The following is a 25,313-nucleotide window of genomic DNA, read 5'->3' on the forward strand; positions in this document are numbered from 1 at the left end:
ATGGCTAATATGCAACACCCCTGAAAAACACAATGCACCTAATGGGTAATAAAGTTATAAACAATTAGCGCTAATTCATTACCATTCTACATAAACGAAGTCAACGCATTCGATACAGCTGTACTGCACACGCGTTTTAAAGAAGTGTAACGTGTCAGTTAAGTACCTTGTGTAATCTACTCCCTTTGTGTCAAAACCGGATTAATCTTGATATCGAAACACACGCCGGGTATGCGAATACTTTCTTGACGGATGGCACTTCACTAACAGAGAACAACAAACGCCACGCGCGAGAGGTAAGTTCCTCTGTTTTATTTAAAGTTGTATCCTATAGTTAGTTTTTAGGACAAGACACATGGTCGAGTTGATAAATGGTGTATCCTTTTGTATTGGGAATACACAATTTCACGGAAGAATGGTACAGTTTTGCCCAAAAAATAGAAAATTCGATCGGAAAACAGCATAAACTGGATGAACAGTAAACATTTTAACAAAATAAAACTACTTAGAATTATTGCAAGAAAGTGTTTGCTATTCCAGCATGTAGAGTAATCACTGTGCTTCAAATACTGAAATTTTGATAGTATTCAATGAAATATAAACAAAGATAGTGCATGTTGTAATAGGTGGCATACATAAAGTTGCAGGCACTTTGTTTACCGATAAAGGGCACTTCAGATTACGGAGACTTTCAACAAAGCGGGCACTCTAAAAACTGAGTTTTATCTTCTACCTTAAATGCATTTATTTATATTATGGCTATTCATACGTAACATTTTGAAAATATATTTTTCAAAAATCACATTACTGTTAATTTATACTATGTTTATTATAATTGCAATTTTCAAATGAGATAATATTTAGTATTAAATAAATGTGTACATAACACACACAAACAAACACACACACACATACATGTTTATATATACATATATATAAGCCTCGCTCTGTAAAAAGGGGGTTCAATGCATGGGCGTAAAGTATCGTTCCAGCTTAGCCTGTGCAATACACACAGGCTTATCAGGGACGACACTTTGCGCCGTTATTGTACTTTTCTTTTAGAGGCAGACTCTTCTTGACGAAAATCCAGTTTAGGAGGAAAGTGTCGTCGCTGATTATATTAAAAACAAAGACGGATATGCATAACTTTTTACACCACTGTCGTGTGATTAAATCGACCACGCCCGTTCTTTTATTGCTATTTTCGTTTACTGGCATTGAGCCAAAAAGTTCCAATAGAATTTCGGACCTGCATCGCTGCTGATATTAATCTCTGAGAGGCAGTTTAAGCAGAGTGATTATTCATGACATGCTATATAATATATAAGTAAATAGCCTTAGTACCTTCATTTGGACATAAAGATAAATGCTTTAGATCAGCCGTTTAGAACGTAATTTAAAATATATGGTCATATAGATTTTACTCATTAGACATATCCAATTTGTTTAACATTTATCTTTCACATTTATACCAAATCATAATCATATTTCAAAGGGATAAGAACATGCTTCGGTAATTCGTTTTTTATTTGCGTACTAAGTACATACATTTTTATTTATTGCCTGCTTACTTTAACAGTATTCCACAGCGAATTCTGCATTTTTGATTCACAAAAAACGAGTGTGTTATATCTGGAAAAAAGTGTCTAGATGTCGGGAAACAAAGTGCCCTTGTTTTTTAGATGATCGGTAAACGAAGTGCAGATGAAAAATGTGCATGCGACTCTTAAAACATTTGAATTTTCTCAAATACATTAGTAAACTAAAATGTAACATGTTGTAACATTACTGGATATATTGATCTTTTATTTCGAATAGTTAGCACGTTCTTGATTTATTTCCAAGTATGTTTATTTTGTTAAAATATGTACTGATCATTCAATTCATGCTGATTATCGATGGAATTTTATCGTTTTTTTTTAATAATTCACCGTTTTTCCGCAAATTTCTTTCTTCGCAATACGAAGTGCTACACCATTAATCACCCAAACAATGTTCTGTGTCTAAAAACCAAATAAACAGAACATAAATACAAAAAAGCTGAAGAACACACCTCTCGCGCGTGGCTTTTGTTGTTCTCTGTTAATGAAGTGCCATCCGTCAACGAAGTATTCGCATACCCGGCGTGAAACAGCAGTGAATGTGTGCGTGGATTATGTTGGAATTTAATGCCTCATGTCTACGGTAAAGTTTTAAAATATTGTTCAACTAAGTGTTTGTTTTTGTTTAAACATAGAGCATGATTGTTCGTTAGGATCTTAAATTCGCCGATCGGTCGACTGACGAAATTTATGAACATTAATGCCTGACGATTAATAATGGTTTCACAGTATTCCAACCGTGTCGTTGGTCGTATTGGAGCATGTTGAATTCTCTCAGAATGAACAGCCTGCTCACGTAATTCCATTAGCACTCGCTAATGCCCCAATTCCCAATTTTGTGCGTGCGATGTCTATTGTTATATACCTCTCTACCTCGTACAATTCTACGTAAATCCACACAACTGAACAAAAAACAATCTGCCATTGAATGCTGCTCTTAAATGCCATCACCATAGAAAGACCTGCAACCAAAGCAGAGCTTTCATACAAAGCGCATCTACTATCAGTAAATGCGCACTGGTAATTATTTGTGCAGGGTCATTGCAAACTTAATTTTATTTATCAAATAGGTACTTGCACTTTACTTTGACGAAAAGTTCTGTTGTCATGGTAATGTGTTACGTAGCAAGCGGCTTCAATTGTTATTCAAAATACTTGTTCTTTGTTGTGAAGAGTACATTTACATTTACAAGAAATACCAGACTCAGAGAAGAACGCACAAGGCCCACCGGGGATACGTCTCCTTAAGTATGGTTATTAACAGCATAGTATATTTTCTGATAGTTACCATTATATCCGAAACAAATTGATTACCACATAGTAACTGGATAATATAAGTTTATATTTCGATCGGTTGTTTTGACAATAACAACACCGCCTGGGACTTGGTAGACTGTTTGATTTGTAATAATGGCCATCATAATGGGTGATCATCTATGAATAATATTCCTATCTGAATTCATTGATAATTTGGACCGCTAGGACGGAGTGCCTTCATTCATTTTATATCTTTATAACAAACGGCCAGTCTTATGGTCTGGAACTAATAGTTGGATATAAAACAATTCGATATGTCCCTTGATTGATTTTCAGTCTTTCATTTTTTAGCTTTGCCCGACTGCACGCGGTTCACCTTTAATAACAGTTGTCTGATATTAAGTTTTCAGGTTACCTAAGATGTTTCTATATAACTACATTCAGAGGTGTGTGTGTGTGCGTGCGTGCGTGTGTGTTGCGAGATTCATATCGAATTCTGTATCGCGCGTTACTCAAAACGAAGTGCTGCGAGAGGGATAACTAAACCCATATTAACTAGCATATACATTTGTGCACCTTTATGTTGTTTTTTAACAACATTACTAGTGAACTTGAGTATTGACTTCATTCATTTTATATTCATTTCTTGCGTTACTCAAAACGTTATGCTTCGACAGTGAACTTTATAAACATTAACAATCATCTCAACTAGAGCACGGTATTTCGGTTCATCTTTTCGGCATACGTTGAGGGTTGTTACAAAAGAAGAATGTTGGAGCACCCTTGTATTGGAAACATGTCCAGTTTTGTAAATCATTTATAAGTTGAACACAGTGGAGCGATAGAGCTATTTTGACTATTTTGCCTCTCTGAGCTCGAATAATGTAAATTAATGGCAACTGTCAAGCTATTGTAGCAGAAAAGTTTGTTGGACATTTCTTTAACAAATTCCTTTAATTTAGTAATATATCTTAAAACTGAGTTGTTAACATTCAAAAGCTTTGACAACATTTGAAATCTTTGTTAGCACAGTCGACAGGAAACTTGTCAGTTTATCTTTCTTGGCTGGAAATAAATAGAAATTCGTTTCCTCCGAAACAGCCAATCGGATTTCAAAATAAATTCACACTAATGTTCATTTTATGACTTCTTCCAATCAAATAACTTACACTTATTATAATAAGTAAAATACATGTAATCTAAGTGAGGGGCAGTCTTCTGTTCAAAATAATCCCCGAAAATAAAATAAAAGTACATAATTTAGGAACTATGGTTTGTTAAGAGGAAGCAATTTATCTTGTGTATACGTCTGTCTTGAGTACAGTACGCATTACTTTTATTATTAATTTATATCACATTCTTTAGTAATAACACATTATTAAGTGCCCAACGCCATTAAAATGTTTCTATTTGTTGACTGATCTCGGAGCCAGGGTCATTATGGACCTCTTGTAATGTTTCTTCACCCGTATTTGTCTTCATGTATGAACTATTATGTAGTGCATTATTTATTCACATGTCCAACTTCTAATATGCTTTATAAACAGAAAGTTTATTATTATTATTATTATTATTATTGTTGTTGTTGTTGTTGTTGTTGTTATCATTATTATTATTATTATTATAAATATTATTTTATTATTTTTTTTAATTATTATTATTATTATTATTATTATTATTAGTAGTAGTAGTAGTAGTAGTAGTAGTAGTAGTAGTAGTAGTAGTAGTAGTACCGGTAGTAGTAGTAGTAGTAGTAGTAGTAGTAGTAGTAGTAGTAGAAGTAGTAGTAGTAGTAGTAGTAGTAGTAGTAATAATAATAATAATAATAATAACAATAATAATAATACTAAAAATTAGCACTGATTAATAAATAAATTATAACAATAATAGTAATTTACTATTATTGTTATTATTTTCTAGTTAGTGCTAATTTTTCGCTTGTAGTTTCGTTAAGAAAAAATAATTCACAGTCTTAAATCATTTACAATATCAAAGACCATGTAAGCAAACTTCATTTCGGGAGCAAATGTCTTATATTTGTGCAATACATAACTTGGACATGTCAATTCGATAACGTTTCTGCAAATAGTACTCGTTTATTTGAACTCGTAAATTGTAAAGCAGATCAAAGTTAAATACTGGAATCTCGTTGTTACGAGTTCGAAATGTATTCAAGGGAAGGTGTAAATTATGTAATTACATACCTCCACTATATTCTTCTCGAGCGGTTGCTGAGATTTAAGCCAATGACGTTGTCATACATCTACCAAGCCACTGGGTCATTGCAATTGTTCATACATACACGAAAATGTAATTTCAAATCATTGTAGGGAGTTTGTAAATTTGGAGTATGGAAATCACCAGGGCTGGTATTCATAAAGCTCCTAAGGCAAATCTTTACATAAGCTGTATTTAAGGGAAAATTTTAAAATTCGATTTCCAATTAAAAAAATTTTGATTTCAGTTTTGTAATGCCAAAATACTGTTCTTCTATGCAAAATTTACTTAAATAAACAAATTAAATGAAAAAAGACACCAACATGAAAGAGCAAAAGACTAATTGAATATTTAATTATTTAAGGAATTTTCTTAAGTTTACCCTTAGGAGCTTTATGAATACCAGCCCAGGCCTTTATAAAGCTCTATTGGTCATTGTCGGCTCGGGTACTGCTTACGTGTACCCCGGGTACTCTTAAGTATACTTACATGTACCCCGGGTACGGTAAATATACTTAATCGTACCCGGTCGATATTAGACTGTACCCGAGTTGTATTCCCGCCTAAAATCCTATGTCGTAAAACGCGCTACCGATTATCTTAAACAAACTTCTCTTTTTAAAAAAACTGCGTCAACATGCTTTGTGAGTATGAGTTTCGATAATATAGAGGCCATTTTACAGAAAATTGACATAAATGTGAATATATTTAATTTTTAAAAATAGCCGACAACGACCGATTAGGCTTTAAATTTCCCGGCTACGTTTTAGTATATTTACCGTACCCGGGGTACATGTAAGTATACTTAAGAGCACCCGGGGTACATGTTAGTAGTACCCGAGCCGACAATGACCAATCGAGCCTTAATAAACATATTGATGCAGTTAAACATATTTGTGAAACGACAGCATTGGAATGTTTTTTTAAACAGGTAAACTACTAGTATCCAATATGTTTAAATTAGAAGTTTTATTCTACAAAAGATTGACATATGTTAAACTTTGAATGTAAATTGGCTAAACACATACATACAATTATTATTTAATATATCTTCATGGTCAATATCATATTTTTGAGACCCCCTATCACAACAACAACTCAAACAATAATAACAAACAAACCAACAAAACACAATTACGACGATCTGTGGTTAATAAAATATGTAATACAGTGGTGTATAATAAACACGTTCTATGCGTCAAGATGCAAATAACGATCCTTTTGGTAATTGCCTGAATCATGGACGACAAAAAAAATGTGTTCTAGTAAAGTTGCTTGTCTAAATTTACTGACAGTATTGCTTACGCCGAGACTGTTTATATTGTATTGAAAGGCATACACAATGAGGTAATTATTGGTTATCATTTGCATCAGTTTTAGTCGCTCCCTCTACACCTCGATGTATCTGTGTTGTCTGCGGATGTTTGATTACATGGTACACAATTTAAACGGTCTGGTAACCTTGTAATATGAATTCCCGTTGTTATATGTACTCGTTTGTACTTATCACTTTGGAATGGAAAACATTTCTCAGTGACCTCGAACTTTAGGGTATTTTTATCCCCACGCTTTTAAAAGCGTGGGGATATTGTATTCATCTACGCTGTCTGTCCGTCTGTCCTGGTCATTATCTCCTCCTACACTATTAGCACTAGAACCTTGAAACTTACACACATGGTAGCTATGAGCATATGTGCGACGGTGAGCTATTTGGAATTTTGATCTGACCCCTGGGTCAAAAGTTATGGGTTAATAAATGAGTAAAATGGGTATAAAAACTCATTTTACTAACAACATGCGACGCACATGATAATAAATTTTGACACAGGGTCAGATCAAAATTCCAAATAGTGTATCGTCGCGGAGAAAGAACAGACAATCAAAATGCCATTTTAAAGTTCTCAGACCTTAAATGAAGGTAGATTGGGTACATTACAAGGGTTCATTTTAAAATCGATGTTCCTTATTTTTAGTAATTCTTTATAATTTCATTATTAATACTGCAACTGCTCTTGAATTGATGTGGCTTCTTTCGCGTGGTGATACCTAACATCAAACTTTACAGTATAAATGTATTTTTTTTAAACATGTACTTAAACCTTAGGTTTGTTTGCATGCATTCAATTTTTGCCATGTATACATACAATTATTAAGACATATATTATATGTGCACTTTTGCGTATTTCTTACAACTTCCTACACATTAACCCGACAATAAAAGCCATCTAATCGGCGAGTAAATACGAAGTTAATATATTATATTGTTGTGTTATGTATGCAGCGGTAGCTATTGTTAATAGTTAGTATATTGATACTAGATTGCTTACAACATTGAACATTTGAGAGAAATTAATACTAAATATAACTATAAAGTATCAATTTTATTATACAACGCGTTATCTTTTACTCTCAGACAATTTAAAGGTGTGTTTCTTGTCAGAGACACGTCATTATTGAACAAAAATATTCAAATTACAAGGAATTGTTCCCGAATGTTTTTATATTTTATTTATTTCGAAGAACACAGCAAACCAATTTAATTAACATGGTATTTTATAAGTTTTGATGACATCTTTATTTACATTTACATTATTCCGAACGTGCTTTGGGGTCGTTATGTTATTGATTGTAATATAATTTCGTGCCTTCAGGATGTTCTTGTTTCTTGGAAGACTACTCGCTTTATAATGAATTAGTTTAACGAAGTTAATGAAAAAAGTATGATCTGATTATTTTGAAATTTTGTTTTTGTTTAATATCTTAATGATTTAACAAATAAATGTACTTTAACAATTGATGTTCTGATGCAAGAAAATCTATTTTGTTGTCTCTAAGATACGACCTACACGACTTATAAATGGGAAATTGACTAGAAAAATATTGTAACCAAGTTAGCTGAACAAGCCTCAATGTGTGTGATCTTGGACTAAGTAATTGAAACAGATCTTTTTTGTTGACATAATCTAAAACTGTTTATTGAAGTATCATTTACAGATACTCATTGTCACGAAATAGTCCATGCACAGCTTCAGCTGAACATCGTAATTAAATATCGTCGCTGTCGTTCTCAAACCTCGTAGCTACAAAATGTCAACTTTTAAGAAGAGAGAAAAAAAAGTCACATTTCTTTAAAACGGTGTTTTAGAAATTAAAATTCTGTAAAAAATACCAAACAAATGAAGCTGCAAAATACGGTTTAATCCGTAGACGCGTAAGTCATACTGATAAGTCATACTGACAGTCAGACATGGTAGCTACGATATTTTGTAACCACAGTTTTGTCATTTGTATGAGGTACGACAATTCGTCATGATAGGAAACCTCGTAGCTGCAAATACAAAAACGTTTTTGTCAAATTTGGCCAAACGAAATGACGTACCTATAGGTGAAATGACGTCTCTACGACTTTTCGCGGAAAAAAAGCCAACAATCATTCTACAACATTTCGTCACGGGGCTTTTTTCAAGGACTCTGGCGTAGAGCTGCGAGATATAGCACAAAACACGCGCCATACGTCATATATTCGGAAAAGACGAAAAAAAATGAAAATTTTGGAGCTACGAGGTTTGAGAACGACAGCGACGATTTATTACCATAGCCTTTTGTTGGTTTTTTTGTGTGTTCTCAGATCTCTTAGAACTAAAACACACACCCACGTTAGTTATTGGATGAGTTTAAATTGCCAATTTTGTCTATCGCGATATGTTCCTTGATTTTACTTCGATACATCCGACAATAAGATTACAATTACATCAACTGTCCCAAAGCACCAACTTTATTTGTGCACTTTGATATATGTATAACTGGCTTGAAACGCAAACCTATGGTCACTGGTAATGGATAAAAGAACTTTACACTAACGTGCAAAGATACAAGAATAATGAAACGCCAGACAAAGAATCAGAAGAGATATTTTGTTGCCATTTGCTAGTTCTTATTTACGTCAAGTTTGGCTGTTTGACAACCGAAAATGCCGTTATCAATATTAATATACAGGCCAAAATATTTTTTATTAAACGCATTATCATACCGGCGTATAAATGAGAGTCTTACGCAATATCGGACGATATTAAACATGAGAATTTCGCACTGTTCAAGGTTTTTCATACTGCGTGTATTCTTATTGGTTAAATATATGATTACAACGAGTAAGTTATCTCGATCCCACGAGTTACCAAGTCATTCTCATAACTTTAAAATGTCGTTATCACGTCGTACTCAGTCATTCATACGTCTAACTAACTCGTTCTTATTGACTTACCATCCATTTCTAATGAGTTAACTCAATTCCATTCGTAAGTTTACTTCTTCCCAATACTGTTTAAGTGGTGGAAACGCGTTAGTAACTCGTTGTTTCGATATGAATAAAACTCATATAAGCCTTGAAATGTAGTTAAATTATGTCTTTACCACGAGTCAATATGTAGTTCTCATGAGTGAATTATGTGGTTACCACGAATTACTTAGTCGTTACCCCGACGCACTAACACGTTCCAAGAGTTTGTTAACTTGTTTCTACGAATTAGTAAAGCGTGGTAACGATATAAATAAAAAATGAACACATATCACGTTTAGGCAATACTAACTAGCGCATGCATAGGCCAACGGCTAAGTTGATATACCTAACCCAATATAAAAGACATCTGTGATAATTATATGAAACTTATGGTTATAGCAAACAACTGATTACGAATCAGACTTTACCGAAAACAAGTAAATGAGACTCGAATGAATAAATTAAATAGATACTCACACTACTATCGTTAGTTGACGAGAAAAGAAACCGTTATTAAAGCCACGGTCACAGCACACTTCGTCATTCGCTTACCGCAACCAGACGCACTATTTTGAGAATGAAGGACAAATGCAAGCGTCTAACGCAACTTTGTGCTGCACGCAATAGTACAATCTCCACGTAGAGTTGTCGTTCCTTTCTCTCACATACAACTCTGCGTAAAGCTCAGGATGCCATTTTGTCTACCAAATAGGTAAAACCGAGCAAACGCATTCAATGTATATTTGATTGGATATTTAAGATCGCATGCATTAAATTAAGAAATATGACTTTTAAATGTACGATAAATCTTGCAAAAACTTGCGAGTTTTAATGCAACTCTTTGGAACTATTTTATTGCCCATTTACGCAGATGGAATCATTCCACGCACTTTACAAATGTAAACAATCGAACATAATGTTTATTGAGTGACGTTAGGAATTGCTTCGACGTGTGTATGTATGTTGGTTTCTTAGCATAAAAAAACCATATCAATGTTATATTATTTAATTGGGACTAATATAAGATATCATGGTATGAGATGGTTTTCTTTAATGCAGTGAATGCAATATAACCGTCGTGCAAGAGATTGTTTAGTATACTGTTACCTCAATGATGAACGCTTGGTATGATCATGACATGAATTAGACGCTTTCATAACAATAGTCCGTTCTGAGCCCAACACAGAGGTGAATGTAATGTAACCGTCGTGCAAGAGATTGGCAATAGTAAACCTTTTACACAATCGGGGACCCTCGGACAATTCCGCCATAAGGGCGATCGTCTCTCTGGTGTTTTTTGTGGAAGGATATGTCTAACGCCTCTAGGCGGAAGATATTACACCGAAAATATAGTTCGGGTTACACACCACTAAATTTGTACTAAATTTACCGATAATATAGATATAGAAGGACCAATATCTCTGAGAAGTTATATAATAGCATATTTATTTCTGTTGACAACATTATTATTACATACAACATATTCAAAAAATATTAATTACATGTTTAGAAAGCCAATTAGTTGTTTCTTGAAGTGAAAATAACAACATTATTCAAAGTTAAAAGAACCAGTATTTCTTAAATAACATTAATAACAACATTGCTGATGTTCTGCAGGGAGACAAACTTTGAGATTTAATCCATATGTTTAGGTTCTATACCATAAACAATCGTACAGTGGTACAGGGAAAACTCTTCGGTGTTGTATAAGAATAGTAAACTCCACTTTGGTCCCAATGGCATTCTAGTGACCAGCCAGGCAGTCACAAACTGTATATGGACCGAAGACATATGGCCATCAGTGGGGTTTACTTTTACCAGTATTGAGACACCTAAAGGGTTTCGCAGGATGAAATGTGTGGAGAGCTCGATTGAATTTGAAAAAAAACTATTCTTTCTGTGCATTTGATGATGGCAACTATACAGTACTTCTGGCAGATATTTTTTATATTTAAGCCTAGACAACTTAATTCCAGATGTTTTTATTCCGGCCAGGCAACTAGCTTTTTAAATCCTTAAACAATGTGCCATTAAAATTAGCGACAGTGTTAGTGTAAAAATGTTCAGTTTGGTAATATTCATTTATTAAGGCATAGCATTGCCCTTGGAAATGAATTCGATTCAGAATGGCCTCTCAAAATAAGACATACTATATTGGAAATGTTAAAACTCAGCAGTGGTGTTGTTTAAATATTTATTTTTTTTTAGGAAAATTTAAGATACATATCACAGACATGCCCATGGTTTTAGGCCTGTACTCTTAAGCTGGGTAACCAAAACACTAAATATGGTCGACCGTGCAGGCAACAATTGTAAAAAGTTAGTTTCCATCCCTGACTGCCATTACTGACATGAAATAATTTAACTGTAATATGTCGGCAACACACTGTTCTAAATAAATAATAAAAAAACACTAATATGCTATATGAGTGTTTAGGCATTATGGGTTTGACAAGTAACAAGAACCATACACATTTACATCACAGAACATCTGAGATCTTCAATTACTGGATATATATGTTGAAAGTTAATATAAAGAGGGCAATACAAAAGAATATACAAAAGTAGTAATAAAGACAAAACAACCAGTTTTTAATGTTAAGATCCATGCAGTTGTTGGCAATTAGAGAACAATTCCCATTCTAAACTTTGGATTTTGAAAGTGTTAATACATGTATGTAAATCAGAACATAAGAACTTTTTTCCAAAATCACTTTGAGCTATATAAGTGCCCAAAGTTTACACTCAGTAAATTTGTAAAACCAACTTATGGTTAATAATTATGTGCTTACAAATATGACATATTAAAAATCCTTTTTAAGATCACATATCACAATAAGTATTGGAATGAACCTGGTGGTGGATATAATGGATCAGCCCTGTTTTAGCCTTAAGCTTACATTGGTTATTTCAATACTGTGGAGACACTGACAACACCAACCAATTAAGAAAACAGTATTTTTATGCCACCGGTAGGGTGGCATATAGTTTTTGAACTGTCTGTCAGTCCGTCTGTCTGCCAGTCTGTCCTTTTCACAGATTTAGACATGTATTAAAGTTTGATATTAAATGCTTTAAATCGATAAGTACAACTCGGAACTAAATACATAAAGACAAAAAAAGAGAATAAAATGTAACACCAAAGAAGAAAGGAAGTCTCCCTTAACTGGGCTCGACTCACTGACCCTTGGAGTAAAAGTCAAGCGCTTAAACCAATGGGCAATTAGTGCTCCCATAGTCAGTGCTTTATTTTATACTTTATATAAGCAATCATTGTAATGTCACAAAATCAAACTAATATGAAATAAGGCAAAGCCTCAAAGCGAGCTCAATTAATGTTAAATAGAACTAACAAAACACTTTAATAAAGATAATATTTGAATAAAATTATTATAGGCACTTCCTAGAAGAAGAACGTGGAGTTCGTAAAGACTGGTATACAAAATAAGGAAATTAACTTTTAATTATTATGTTAATCAGCAATTTAACAACAAACGGGCCATATTAAAGGGTTTCATGTGACCTGATGAACATAATTTTTAGCCCAAAACCCCACCCGTAACAGATTGTCACACTATAAGTTTCCAGCCTTGCAACCACAGGTTTACCTACGAAGGTCAGATCGTGATTCGAACCCGAATCCACCCATGAGCCATCTGATGATATTGATCATATGATATTTGCCTGGGTTGCTCTACCAAGCTATCTGGCCTTTTGAAAAATATATAGGTAAACTGCAAAACTGTATAATAGCACGATTACCTTGCTTAGGAAAATGTTACAAAAAATTACATTTAATTGATATTTCGTTATGATTTAGAACGGTATATTATCAGTTCAAAAGCTCACAGGAGGTAATGTTTGAAAAGCCCACAAAAGCTTCTGTTTGTAAAATGGTGCTAATTTGCCGACTGTGTATAGTTGCACAAATCTGGTAAAATATATATGGTTCAAATACCAACTGCGGATAAGAGCAACAAAACAGTCCTTGTAACTAAATTACTTTAATATTTTCTATAAGTAATTATTTAAGTCATTAAGTGACCTTTACTTCGATAATTATGTATACCTAAAGAGAAGATACATCAAAGGTAAAAGTTGCTGCAATACATGAAACTGTAAACAAATTGTGCAGCAAACAAAGATTGGTATATACCAAGGACATAGATATTAATCGAGTATGTATGTCCTTGACATTACCTCCTAAAACACTAAACAATCAACTAGAACATACAATGTAAAAATTTAGAACAGCCAACTGTTGTTACCTTGTCAATTATAATTTTCAGGTGCACACCATCGTCACTGACAACAGCAATGATTTCTCAATGTTGTATACTGTACTTAGATTTCACAAGGGCCAGGCAGCATATTTGTTTTATTTTCCTTTTTGAGCATTTTAAGTCAAAGTAATTTCAAATTACCGTAATTGTGGAATAAATGCAAAGTAGGTCAGCGACAATTATGTCACCAACCAAAACATGTTATTTAATACCAATTATATAACACTTTGACAATTGTACAGGTGTAAGTATATATTTTTGAAGTACCAAAATACTAGGATTAAATTAGTTTGTATATTCCTTACTACTGTTTCAAAGTCATTATGGTTAGCAACTGTCACGTCACCCAACGTACTCAAGGTAGCGACTGTCACGTCACCCACCGTACTCAAGGTAGTGACTGTCAAGTCACCCACCGTACTTAAGGAAGCGACTGTCACGTCACCCACCTTAAAGTTATTTTTATTATATTTATGTTTAAAATATGTTTAATCACATTTGATCATATCTTTTGATTGCTTAAATCAATCACATTTTATAGTATCTATAAACATTGCACTATTTGTAGTAATTATCAAATAAATAATTAAGAATGTTCTTTACCAGAGAGGTAAGCTCAGATGTCAATTACCGGTAGGGCACTATCTTCATCACTATGAGATATTGTCAAAGGAAGCAATATTTGTTTGTATCATGCCATTTTGTGAGGCATAAAAATTAAGCTAAATTTTTATATATTTTTTCAATAGAATAGAATAGATATCTAGTATATAACCACTGATATATAATTTTTGATGAGATAACAAAGTTTGGTAATGTTGAAATGATACTCAAATGTGATTTACCACCTTTAAATTTAAATGTAATGCATGACTCAGACAGTGAAAGAAAAATAAATACACTGTCTATATGAAATGATTATGAAAAAGAGTAATTTTAGAGAGTTTTTAACTGTGCTGGTTGTTATTTTGAAAAGTTTTGTATCTGAGTACACTTACTTGTTTTGTCCTAATTTTTAATCAACAAGAGATGTGTTTGTCAGAAACACAATGCCCCCTATTGCGCCGCTTTGAAGCCATATATTTGACCTTTTTCCTTGAAGGATGACCTTGACTTTTCACCACTCAAAATGTGCAGCTCCGTGAAAAGTAAGCAAGAGATTGAATGGAGAAATGATTTTTTTTAATTTTTGACCTTTGACCTTGATGGATGACATTGACCTTGACCTTTCACCACTCAAAATGTTCAGCTCCAGGAGATACACATGCATGCCAAATATCAAGTTGCTATCTTCAATATTTAAAAAGTTATGGCCAATGTTAAAGTTTTTGGATGGAATATTTGACATTTGCCTTGAAGGATGACTTTGATCTTCACCTTTTACCACTCAAAATGTTCAGCTCCAGGAGATACACATGCATGCCAAATATCAAGTTGCTATCTTCAACAGTGAAAAAGTTATGGCCAATGTTAAAGTTTTCGGACGGAATATTTGACATTTGAGCTTGATGGATGACCATGACCTTTCACCACTCAAAATGTGCAGCTCCGTGAGAAGTAAGTACGAGATTGAATGGAGAAATGATTTTTTTTGTAATTTTTGACCTTTAACCTTGATGGATGACCTTGACCTTGACCTTTCACCACTCAAAATGTTCAGCTCCAGGAGATACACGTGCATCTCAAATATCAAGTTGCTATCTTCAATATTTAAAAAGTTATGGCCAATTTAAAGTTTTTGGATGGAATATTTGACATTTGACCTTGAAGGATGACCTTGATCTTCACCTTTTACCACTCAAAAATTTTCAGCTCCAGGAGATACACATGCATGCCAAATATCAAGTTGCTATCTTCAATAGTAAAACAGTTATGGCCAATGTTAAAGTGTTCGGACGGAATATTTGACATTTGACCTTGATGGATGACCTTGACCTTCACCTTTCACCATTCAAAATGTTCAGCTTCAGGAGATACACATGCACGCCAAATATCAATAGTGAACAAGTTATGGCCAATTTTAAAGTTTTCGGACGGACGGACAGACGCCATTTATTAGACATTTGACCTTGAAGGATGACCTTGACCTTCACCTTTCACCACTCAAAATATGCAACTCCATGAGATGCTTATGCATGCCAAATATCAAGTTGCTATGATATATATTGAAAAAGTTATGACCATTAAAGCTTTCGGACGGACGGACGGACGGACGGACTGACTTACTGACGGACAGTTGTACTGCTATATGCCACCCTACCGGGGCATAAAAATGCGAGTAGCCGTCGGTGTTGACACTTGCTTTGTACACACACAACGATGATCATTCGTTACTTGGATACAATTGGTGATGACATCATCGAACAGGGAAGTCCCGGAATGAAGGCAAATGTTTTACATACACAAAGAATGCTGATGTATTATTCGAAATATAGTAACAATAAATACAGAGAAGAATTTAAGAATATTTAAAAGCCGTACATATTTGATCATTTTTATCTATGTTATCATTATGATCAATCAGCTAGGAGACGCTGGTTATTTACTTTGAAAATTTCTTGTTCGGATATTGCACACGCAGATACCAAACTTTTCAAAACAACAACCTGTACAGTCAAATACTCATGTTACTGTACTGCTCGCCAAGAGCAAGCCTGAGGCTGGCTTGCTCTTCGAGCTGGCTATAACAAAAGAACTCTCCAAATTATTTTTGTCATTAAATGCTATATTGATAAATGTTAACATTGGATCTAAAAAGCTCCAATGAAAACAAGAATAACATTAAATAAGTAACCCTCAACTGGGCTCGAACCATTGACCCCTGGAGTAAAAGTCTACCGCTTAGACCACTCGGCCGTCCATGCTCATAAAATGAATGGTGTATTTTATACTTTATGTAAGCAATCCTCGTAGTGACATTGTCACAAATTATAACGAAAACAGTCGACTTAAATTAACTCAATGTCAATAGCGGCATCTTTAAATTTTAACAAGTTTGTAATTATGTGGTGGGAATTCACAGATCTACACTTATTTTTATTTAAAGAATGTAATCTTGAAACAGGCGAGCTACAAAAACACATTTTAATTTTTCTTCTTTACGTCGGGTTCGAACCGAGGGGCCGCCATCTTGTTTTCAAAAGTAGTTCCAAATCCAATATGACGACCGCCTTCGTACATCAGTGGTGTAGCCCACTGTCCGAAGCGTTAAGATTACCTTTTACAGTTACTATTGACAATAATTCCTGTAATTGCAGGAAGATGATCTGAATATTTAACTATAATAATGCGTTGTCTCTAATGCTTTGAATCAAATACTATATGTTGTTACTTGATACTTGATTCTGTTTTATGGCATTTCTTTGAAGTAAGTTGTACATGTCTTGCTCTGATTTACCATAATGATTCGGGAATTTAATAAACAAATCACGATCAAAACTATGCCATGAAGTTAATCACAATCTGGTAAAGCGTGTGCAACACATCTATTTCCTAAAATAACTAACAATTTCTTTTTGTGACGAGTTGAACATGAGCGCAAATACACGACCTTAAACCTGTTGTAGCCTACGAGTACTTGAATAGACCCTCAATCGGTAATACAAAGATCGGAATTAAAATTATAGAAAGGGATCTCGTTGAGATAATTGAGCAAATATATCATAAAAGGTGTGGACATGCATAACACTGAACAACAAGAAAGGAATACCTATTGAGTGCATATCCGACTGAGGTCAACGTCAAAGTGATTTTATATATCTTAAATTGTGCCATTTTGTGATTTTATTTAGTTAAGAGTGATATTTCTCGTTAAATAATAATTCATCAAATGATGAATCCATTCGAATGAACTCCATAGAAGGTAGTTCAATATTATGTATTTGTTTATGCTCCAAATATTGACTCATTCCGTTGATAAAATATCAAGAGATTATGAAAAATGCAAGGGTTGCATTTAAAGTGCCTTTGAGGACGAGGGTTATTTAAAGTATGGTTATGTCCAAGAAGCTATTCTAGTCCATCGACTTCGATATAATGAAGTCGAGCTGTATATGCCTTTCATAATAAGTTTATGATTTATATACAATTTTGCTCACGTCCGCTTGACACAAAAGCCGACCAGAAATAATGTGTAAGCTGTATTTCCTCATGGAAAAATTGACTTCACAATATGTATATTTTTGGAGTATTTACCTTGAACAAGCTGCTTGAGATGTGTTATTTCAGCCGCCACATCCGCGTCGCTGTGTAGAACCAATCAGTATGATCGTGATGCTAGAACATGATCTGAGTCAAATAGCACTGTAGCCATGTGTTACCTGGGCAAACGGAACATACGGAACTTTTAGCTTTCGATGGGTTCTGACGTGCTTCATATATAGTTTGCAAGTTACCCATTATTTTCATATCTGCATGAAAGCAACCAACACTTGATTTGTAATCCTCATAGTTATATGGTATTGTTGTTAATAGAGACTTTTGTTGCTGTTTAAGTCTGAAGACACGCAAAGACGGACGCCAAATAGACACTGACCACAAAACCTCAACATAAGCACAGCTAACAAGGAAAAACTTTAACATGGCAGAGGACCACTTTATAAAGTTACAGACTAAGAAATAAACCCTTTGCTTTGCGGTTTCAGAGTAGATGTTTTGCATTTTGTTTTCTATTAAAACAATAGTCAAACTAGCCCCTCCCTTTGCAACGATGTTTATTTGCTAATCAAACACATGAACGACCAGATTATTGCTAAAATGTAAATTGAGAACTTTTTGAGTTATTTGTCGACAATTAAATCTTTACTATTTGTAGTTATAGAAGTTTAATCAATACAACTGTCAACTGGAATGTAGATATTTTGGGATACCTTGATGTCCGTCGTCCTTCAGTTTATGCATGGGAGCGTTAACTGTGAAGAACTTCATGAGTGGTTTGACTGTTTCAACATACGTTTCATGATAGCGTTTACAGAACACACATTAACCGTGTAATCTTTCATATAAAACCTTAAGTTTGTTGTTCAACATAAATTGCATTGCGGTCTAAGTATTAAGACACACGACGTAGGACGCAATATTGACACTCACCACGATGGCTCTCTATTATCACTTTCTTGTGAGCTGTGCTAATAAGGAAAACTATTGCTTATGTGTACTTTCAATGAACTAAAAAAATTGTGTTTAAACCAAGAGAAACATGTTTGATTAGAGCGGGGCCAATTTTGACACCAATATATAGGTTTCTGATAAGAAGATATTAAACAATATGCGATGTTACAGTGCAAGAAATGAACTCTGGGGCTTGTGATTTCTGACTATTAATGGTGGTCCCTATAATCTCGCCTGAGCACGATGTGCAAAAGGTGCGTTTTTGTGGCGAATGACTATTTTGCGTCCGTCGTCTTAGATTACAACACAATTCATGTTCAACAATCAATTATAAGGTATGTTATGGAATAATAACAAATTCAATGTTATTATGAGGATCACAAATCAAGTGTCAGTTGCGTTCGTGCAGTTTTGAAAATAATGGTTAACTTGCAAACTATATTTGACGCACTTTAGTGCCCATCCAGAGCTAGATGTTCTGTTTGCCCAGGTTACACATGGCTCCAATGCTATTGGGCTAAGATCATGTTCTTGTATCACGATCATACTGATTGTCTCTTAAATTGGCTCTTTTTCACTGTTTAGGGCTGTAATATCTTGCAATCTGTTGTTGAAACGCAATATTTACACCAATCAGATAAGACCCTTGTCACACACTTTATAATGGCAGTTGTATTTTCAAACCAATCAATTCATATCAAGAGCTTTCAGAGACAGCACCTTTCAAAAGTACAATGCAGGTATACGTGGTGTTTGTAATCGCGATGGAAATTGCGATGCGCATGTCAGCTTACGGCATTTCCAATGACAAGAAAAGATTGGTTCTACACAGCGACGAGGATACGGCGGCTGAATTGATACACCTGAAACAGCTTGTTCAAGGTAAAAAGTTAAAATAAGATAATATCTAATGGCGAAGTCATTTGTCCAGTAAGCATCATGAGTTTAGATAGCGAAAATAAAGCGTCCATGTTATTTCTTTTCAGGTCTGATGAACCGTCCTCAGGCAGGCGGTGGTAAGTCACTGTTATATTATCTATAATCATATTATGTAGATGATTAAACAGCTTCATATCGTTCTTGCGGAGTCGACTGGAATGGACCTGTGACCTCGACATATCCGTAATTCAACTTATCCACAATTTTAAAGGCACTTAAAACGCATTATTCATTTTTCGTAACTTCTCGATTATTTATCAACGGATTTCGTTAAAATTTCGAATATTAACAAATGAATCATGTTTGCTACCTGCTAAAAATGTCATTGTTATAAATCAATGATTCGATGTATGATCAATAAACGAGCAAATCTTACTGTATTGTCACAAAATGACATAATCTTTAAAAAAAAACTTCCGTGAAAATTGTTAAATTGCTAATCTACTTGTAATACGGACGCACCAAGTATTAAATCCGGGTTGATCAATATCATTCATGTCAACTGATAGATTTTACAACAGTTTACACATTTATCTTATCGCAAACCAATTATATCAGGTGATTAACTAATACGGCTCAATTCAGATTCCCGGATGTTACAAAGGGTTGAAGGTTGTGTCTTTACGCCCATGTTTAACTGGTCACAAAAATGATTTTTTTTTTTTTGTGATAGGGTAGTTTAATGAATTTTCATATTGTCTTATGATAAGAATAATATGAAAAAAATAGTGTTCGCATACTTCAATTGACATGTTCAGCACAAAGTAAACACAACCACACGTGGTCTTGAAGGGCCAGAGTATGATGGACGAATGATTTGAATGCAACTTTGTTGAACATGTTCTCAAACAACAATGTGCGAAATTTTAAGTTGATATATTCAGCGGTGTTGTGAGAAAGTATTGCAATACAAGACCATGAATGTGTATGTCTTTGTAAGGCCTCTCTCCGTTTGTTTTTATTGACATGAATGTTGTCTTCATGATTTAAAACTCTTCAAAATATCTGAAAATTGTGGTTTGGTGATAATTATGTTTATGATCTGTTTTATTATATCAAAGGATCGACCTACATCCGATGGGGACGAACTACGTGCGACGGAACCAATGCTACATTGGTTTATGCAGGTATATCTGATTAAACGAGCTTTTTAATATTGTGTCGTAACTTTAAAGAAAGAAAATAATTTGGAAAAATGAAGGTTGCATTCTTGTTTCAAGTGAATACTATAGTTTAGGAATAAAAGGGTGTTTTATCAAAAACTTTATATTAACGATCAATGTACTTTTGGGTTATATTATTGCATAATAATGTTTGTAGATTGTTAAACTTGAATCTGACTTATATGACAAATATTTACTCAAAAGTTTAATTGATATTGTTTTTGTAACGTTTTCGAAATAATTGTTAAAGTTAGAATAAATTTTAAAATAGTAATAACTAAATAAATAAATATAAATATAAATAAAGAAATTAGAAGTATATATAGAGAAACTTATTTTTCTGCAGATGCGTTTTTGCAAACTCATCGATTTACACACATAATTTGTCGTTTACTCAGAAAAAGTACTAGTAATTTGCGTTTGAATAATTGGATTATTTTTATATTATTTCAAATGTTATGTACGGCTTGTTTGATATTTATTCAGACGCATTCTTGTATGACATAAACCATTCCGTAATAACTCAACAGAATCAGCTATGTTATGAACCATATATTATGTTGGTAGGATACATGGGTGGAAGTAACTATAATAGTATTGGCAATAGTGCTGGAGGGAACTACTTGTGCTTATCGAGCTCGCCGCAGTGGGACTACTCCACAACAACTGTGGAAAACAGTATATTTATTACCGGTGTTGAATATAGGTTCGCTCCACATCAAGACAGTGATCTAGCTACATTTCTTGGTCAAAATCTGAATGGAATACAAGCCCCATGCGCCGTGTGTCTCCTTCCATCGGCAACGTCACTCATGATTCCTGGAAGGACGGACTGCTATACTGGCTGGAACAAAGAATACAGCGGCTACATTGTGACCGGATATCCTGGAGAAGCCCATGCGACAGAGTATGTCTGTCTTGATCGTCGACCAGAGGCAATTGTCAGTACCGGAAATCGAGAGGCCATTAACCAGATGTACTTTGTCGAAGCACACTGTCAGTCAGGACTCGAATGCCCTCCATACGAAAATGGGCGAGAATTGGCATGCGTTGTTTGTTCAATCGCAATCTATTGAATTCAATTACACAGTTTGACAATAATTATAAGGTTGTTCGTTTTTTATTAATGATAACCACAATACTTACAACAATAAAAACACGATGGTGTTTAAAAAGCGTACCGGTATCATACTTTTTTTAAAGACGGCCGAGTTGATATTTCTCACAACAACTTGGTTTTCTCAACTGACCAGAATTGATCAGTATTCGTCTGATACAGTCTAAAGCTTTAAGTCGACGATGCAGGGATTTGTCCAATTATTAGCACTTTATTTACAAATTTCTTTAAAGGTATGCCAGTGAAAAGGTTTTTGCAACGACAATTATATTAACCAATGTCCCCGAGTAACATATCCGCCAGGGTTTTTAAAAAAATCGTATTGGTGGAAAAATTCGACTTTACATTTTACATGCTGATGAAAAAATGATATGGCATGGTGCTGTACAAAGATGTCGAGATATGACATGAGTGCAGTTCATTTATAAACTTAAAATCTCACGATTACAGCTGATTTATGCCCATTCTGATGCATTGTAGATCATTTTCATTGAACTTTGAGGTTTTATAATTATATCCGTTCTGAAGCTAAGTTAATTTCCAGCTTATTTGTATCGTTTTTTATTGTTTGAAAATCATTGTATATGTAAAGCAATTGATTCATACAGGTAGGCAATCTAAACATTTATAATAATATTTTCTGCCTATAGTTCCAATTATGGGTAGACTTTCATAAATGTGAACTAAATTTGGATCTATTATACATGACTTCAAGTTGACAGTTTGCAAACATCTCCGACAATGCAGTTTCTTTTCGTTCTTTTTGGTAATGATATATGCAAAATGTAAACATTTATTTTCAAAACCCAATCCACGCCTCCTTCGTATGTGTAGGTACATTTTGTAAGTATGTGTCGTATGCATGGAATGCTAGGGATTTCCCAACATTGCACTGGTCTTTTGTACATGAATTGGTCTTCAAATCCCCAAAAATAAGTATTTCCGGTGTATACAATTCTTTGTTCTTAAACGATCTGCAACGAATTCTCATGAAGTTTTAGTCTTGTCTAGTCTAATTATTTATCAACGTTTTATCTGATATAAAAAGCATGTATATACCCGCTTTTACATGCAAACAATGAAAATAATTGATGTTCCATTATGCATATGTATAGGTAAAAACGATGTTAAACGTGATGCTTTATGGTTACTTTTTTAGATATTTGGCGCAAAATCTATTAAGAAGTAGTATATATTCTTATTTACGCAATTTCTTCAATCTTCATTCTGCAGGCAACAAGTAAGAAAATCAATGTACAAGAAAGCCATTGATGCGAATCATCGAAGGGACGCCATTTAACAGTTTCCATTGCGGCACACTTAAACAATATCAGGCGTGTCTAGAGCCTCTGAAAATATCACAGTTCGCGTTCCTTATTTTACAATCATTACTACATCATTGTCTGACTTAAACCTAAAAAAAAGCTAAATCTAGAAATAGTAAATAGCTGTTTTGGTTCCTAATTTTACTGCTGCAATCTGGAAAAAAACGATTTTTAAAAGTTAAATTTAAGCAGACAAAAAACGCAACGTTATTCAAATCTCATAAAGCAAGCCTCTTGCACCTGAATAGATTTGTATGTATATATAGCAAGATTGGGAACCAAACTTGTAGGCCTATTTGTGTTAACAAATAATTGGCCGAGCATGTCGCGTTGTAGAATAAAATTACATATAGTTTGGTTTCTTAATTATGATAAGCATTTTCTTAATAAATAACTGTTTCTTTTCTTGACAGCAGTCTTTAAACGATATCAGCATTTTGAGTACCTAAGCGATTTATTCAGTCGAGGTTCAATTACTCGTTTAAGTTAAAATCTTACAGACTGACGTTGTTACACAATACCTTACAAAGGAGTGTGATTATGTAACTGCATGCCTCATGGATATTTGTTGAGAACGAAAGCTGAAAATTAAGCAATGTAGTTGTCATACATTTACATAGAATCTGCGAATCGGTCTGCAAAACACCATGTTTATTTTTTTCTGACGCTTGATCATTATCAAAGATGGAAGTCATTTCAATTCATTTCATTGCATTTTCATATATTGGTAACGTATTTTCATCGTGCAACGGTCTTATGTAAACGCGGTTTTACCACTTCATGCCAGCTGAAATTTGAATATTTTTGTGAAGGTGTATTGGAAGTCCAATATAACGTTACATGAAATAATATCTATAAGAGATAAGAAGAATTTATATTTACAATTACGAATGCAACATACGAAACTAAACAATTAGTATCAATTAATATCTTTCAATACGACGTGGCATATATCCGTTTGTGAAATTATGTAATGTAATGAGGTTGCAAATGTAGTGTTTATCAACGAGGGAAAATTCTTATTTTGTAATATGAAACGATGTTTCATTCAAATGATTCGTTCGTAGGCAATATTTTAATCACATGTAAACATTAGAAAAAAACACCGTAAAAAGATTGTAAGCTTACAAGATAGTTGAGATATAATGGCTGTACAAAACATGACATTTACATATTTGTATGTAAACATTTTTATATATTCATGTTAGCCCGTCAAGACCGTTTAAACCGAACTGTTAACAATAACTACTAAACATAATACTGCATATAATGCAAATTATTACTCCTGCTACTTTTCTTACGTAACTCAACATAACGTAATAATTATTAATATTCTTTTAAGTAAAAAATATCCTGCAGTCTCTATATAAAACATACACTCAAACAACCACTTTTTGTGGTTTGTCAGTTCAGATGAGTACACTTGTATATCTGCCATGTGTATGCGCTGTTAAGCACTGTAAGTATCACACTCACACACAAAGTGAACTTCATCTTCTATACGATCACCGTGGCCCAACCTACAGGTCCTTTGTTCTAAAGATTCTCCTACAAATCGCAGAGTTTCTACCCTTAATTGCAGTATACCCATTCTTAATTGACATAACATTGATCGTTCATTCTTTGTAGGTTAAGGTCAATGTATTTCTCTGTCTTGAATGTACTCTTAAACAGTCGGCAAGTCTTTATTTTAGGAACTTGCTGGATACCCTTGCTCCATTTATTGGCATAATTAAGATGAATCTGATCGTTTGCTTGTGACAGATTTACCACTGTAATTTTATCAACATTGTTTGAGAGACCGATCACACTATTAAAGTCAGCACTAAAACTTTCTTGGTTATTCTGTGATCGTCCGTTTGCACGAGCCAGTTCCAGTATTGTAGTAAATAACATTCGTGAACAGAACAGAACAGACAGTTTATTAAGACTTAGACTTAAGCATATAGTCTTTAATGCATATAATTATAAATAAAGTAATGTCACGTATCAGTATACTATACTATAGTAGGTAACCAAATCAATA

The 25,313-nt window shown here is 33.9% G+C and overlaps 2 protein-coding genes across 2 annotated transcripts in view; both read left to right on the forward strand.

Annotated features, from left to right (window-relative positions):
- The first annotated feature begins 541 nt into the window (after positions 1-541).
- Positions 542-25,313, forward strand: part of LOC127836071 (calmodulin-like) — an 82,299-nt gene continuing 57,527 nt past the window's right edge. The window contains exon 1 of the mRNA XM_052362495.1: positions 542-2,184. Coding sequence (XP_052218455.1) covers positions 2,141-2,184 — 44 coding nt within the window. The 5' untranslated portion in view covers positions 542-2,140. The remainder of the gene's footprint in view (positions 2,185-25,313) is intronic.
- LOC127836065 (uncharacterized) lies at positions 19,383-21,946 on the forward strand. Its single transcript, XM_052362489.1, has 4 exons — positions 19,383-19,625; positions 19,730-19,759; positions 20,744-20,809; positions 21,413-21,946. The coding sequence occupies exons 1-4, from the start codon at positions 19,478-19,480 to the stop codon at positions 21,919-21,921; spliced, it is 753 nt and encodes a 250-aa protein (XP_052218449.1). The 5' UTR covers positions 19,383-19,477; the 3' UTR covers positions 21,922-21,946.

Source organism: Dreissena polymorpha, chromosome 6, assembly GCF_020536995.1.
Source record: "Dreissena polymorpha isolate Duluth1 chromosome 6, UMN_Dpol_1.0, whole genome shotgun sequence".
NCBI classification, from domain to species: Eukaryota; Metazoa; Mollusca; class Bivalvia; order Myida; family Dreissenidae; genus Dreissena; species Dreissena polymorpha.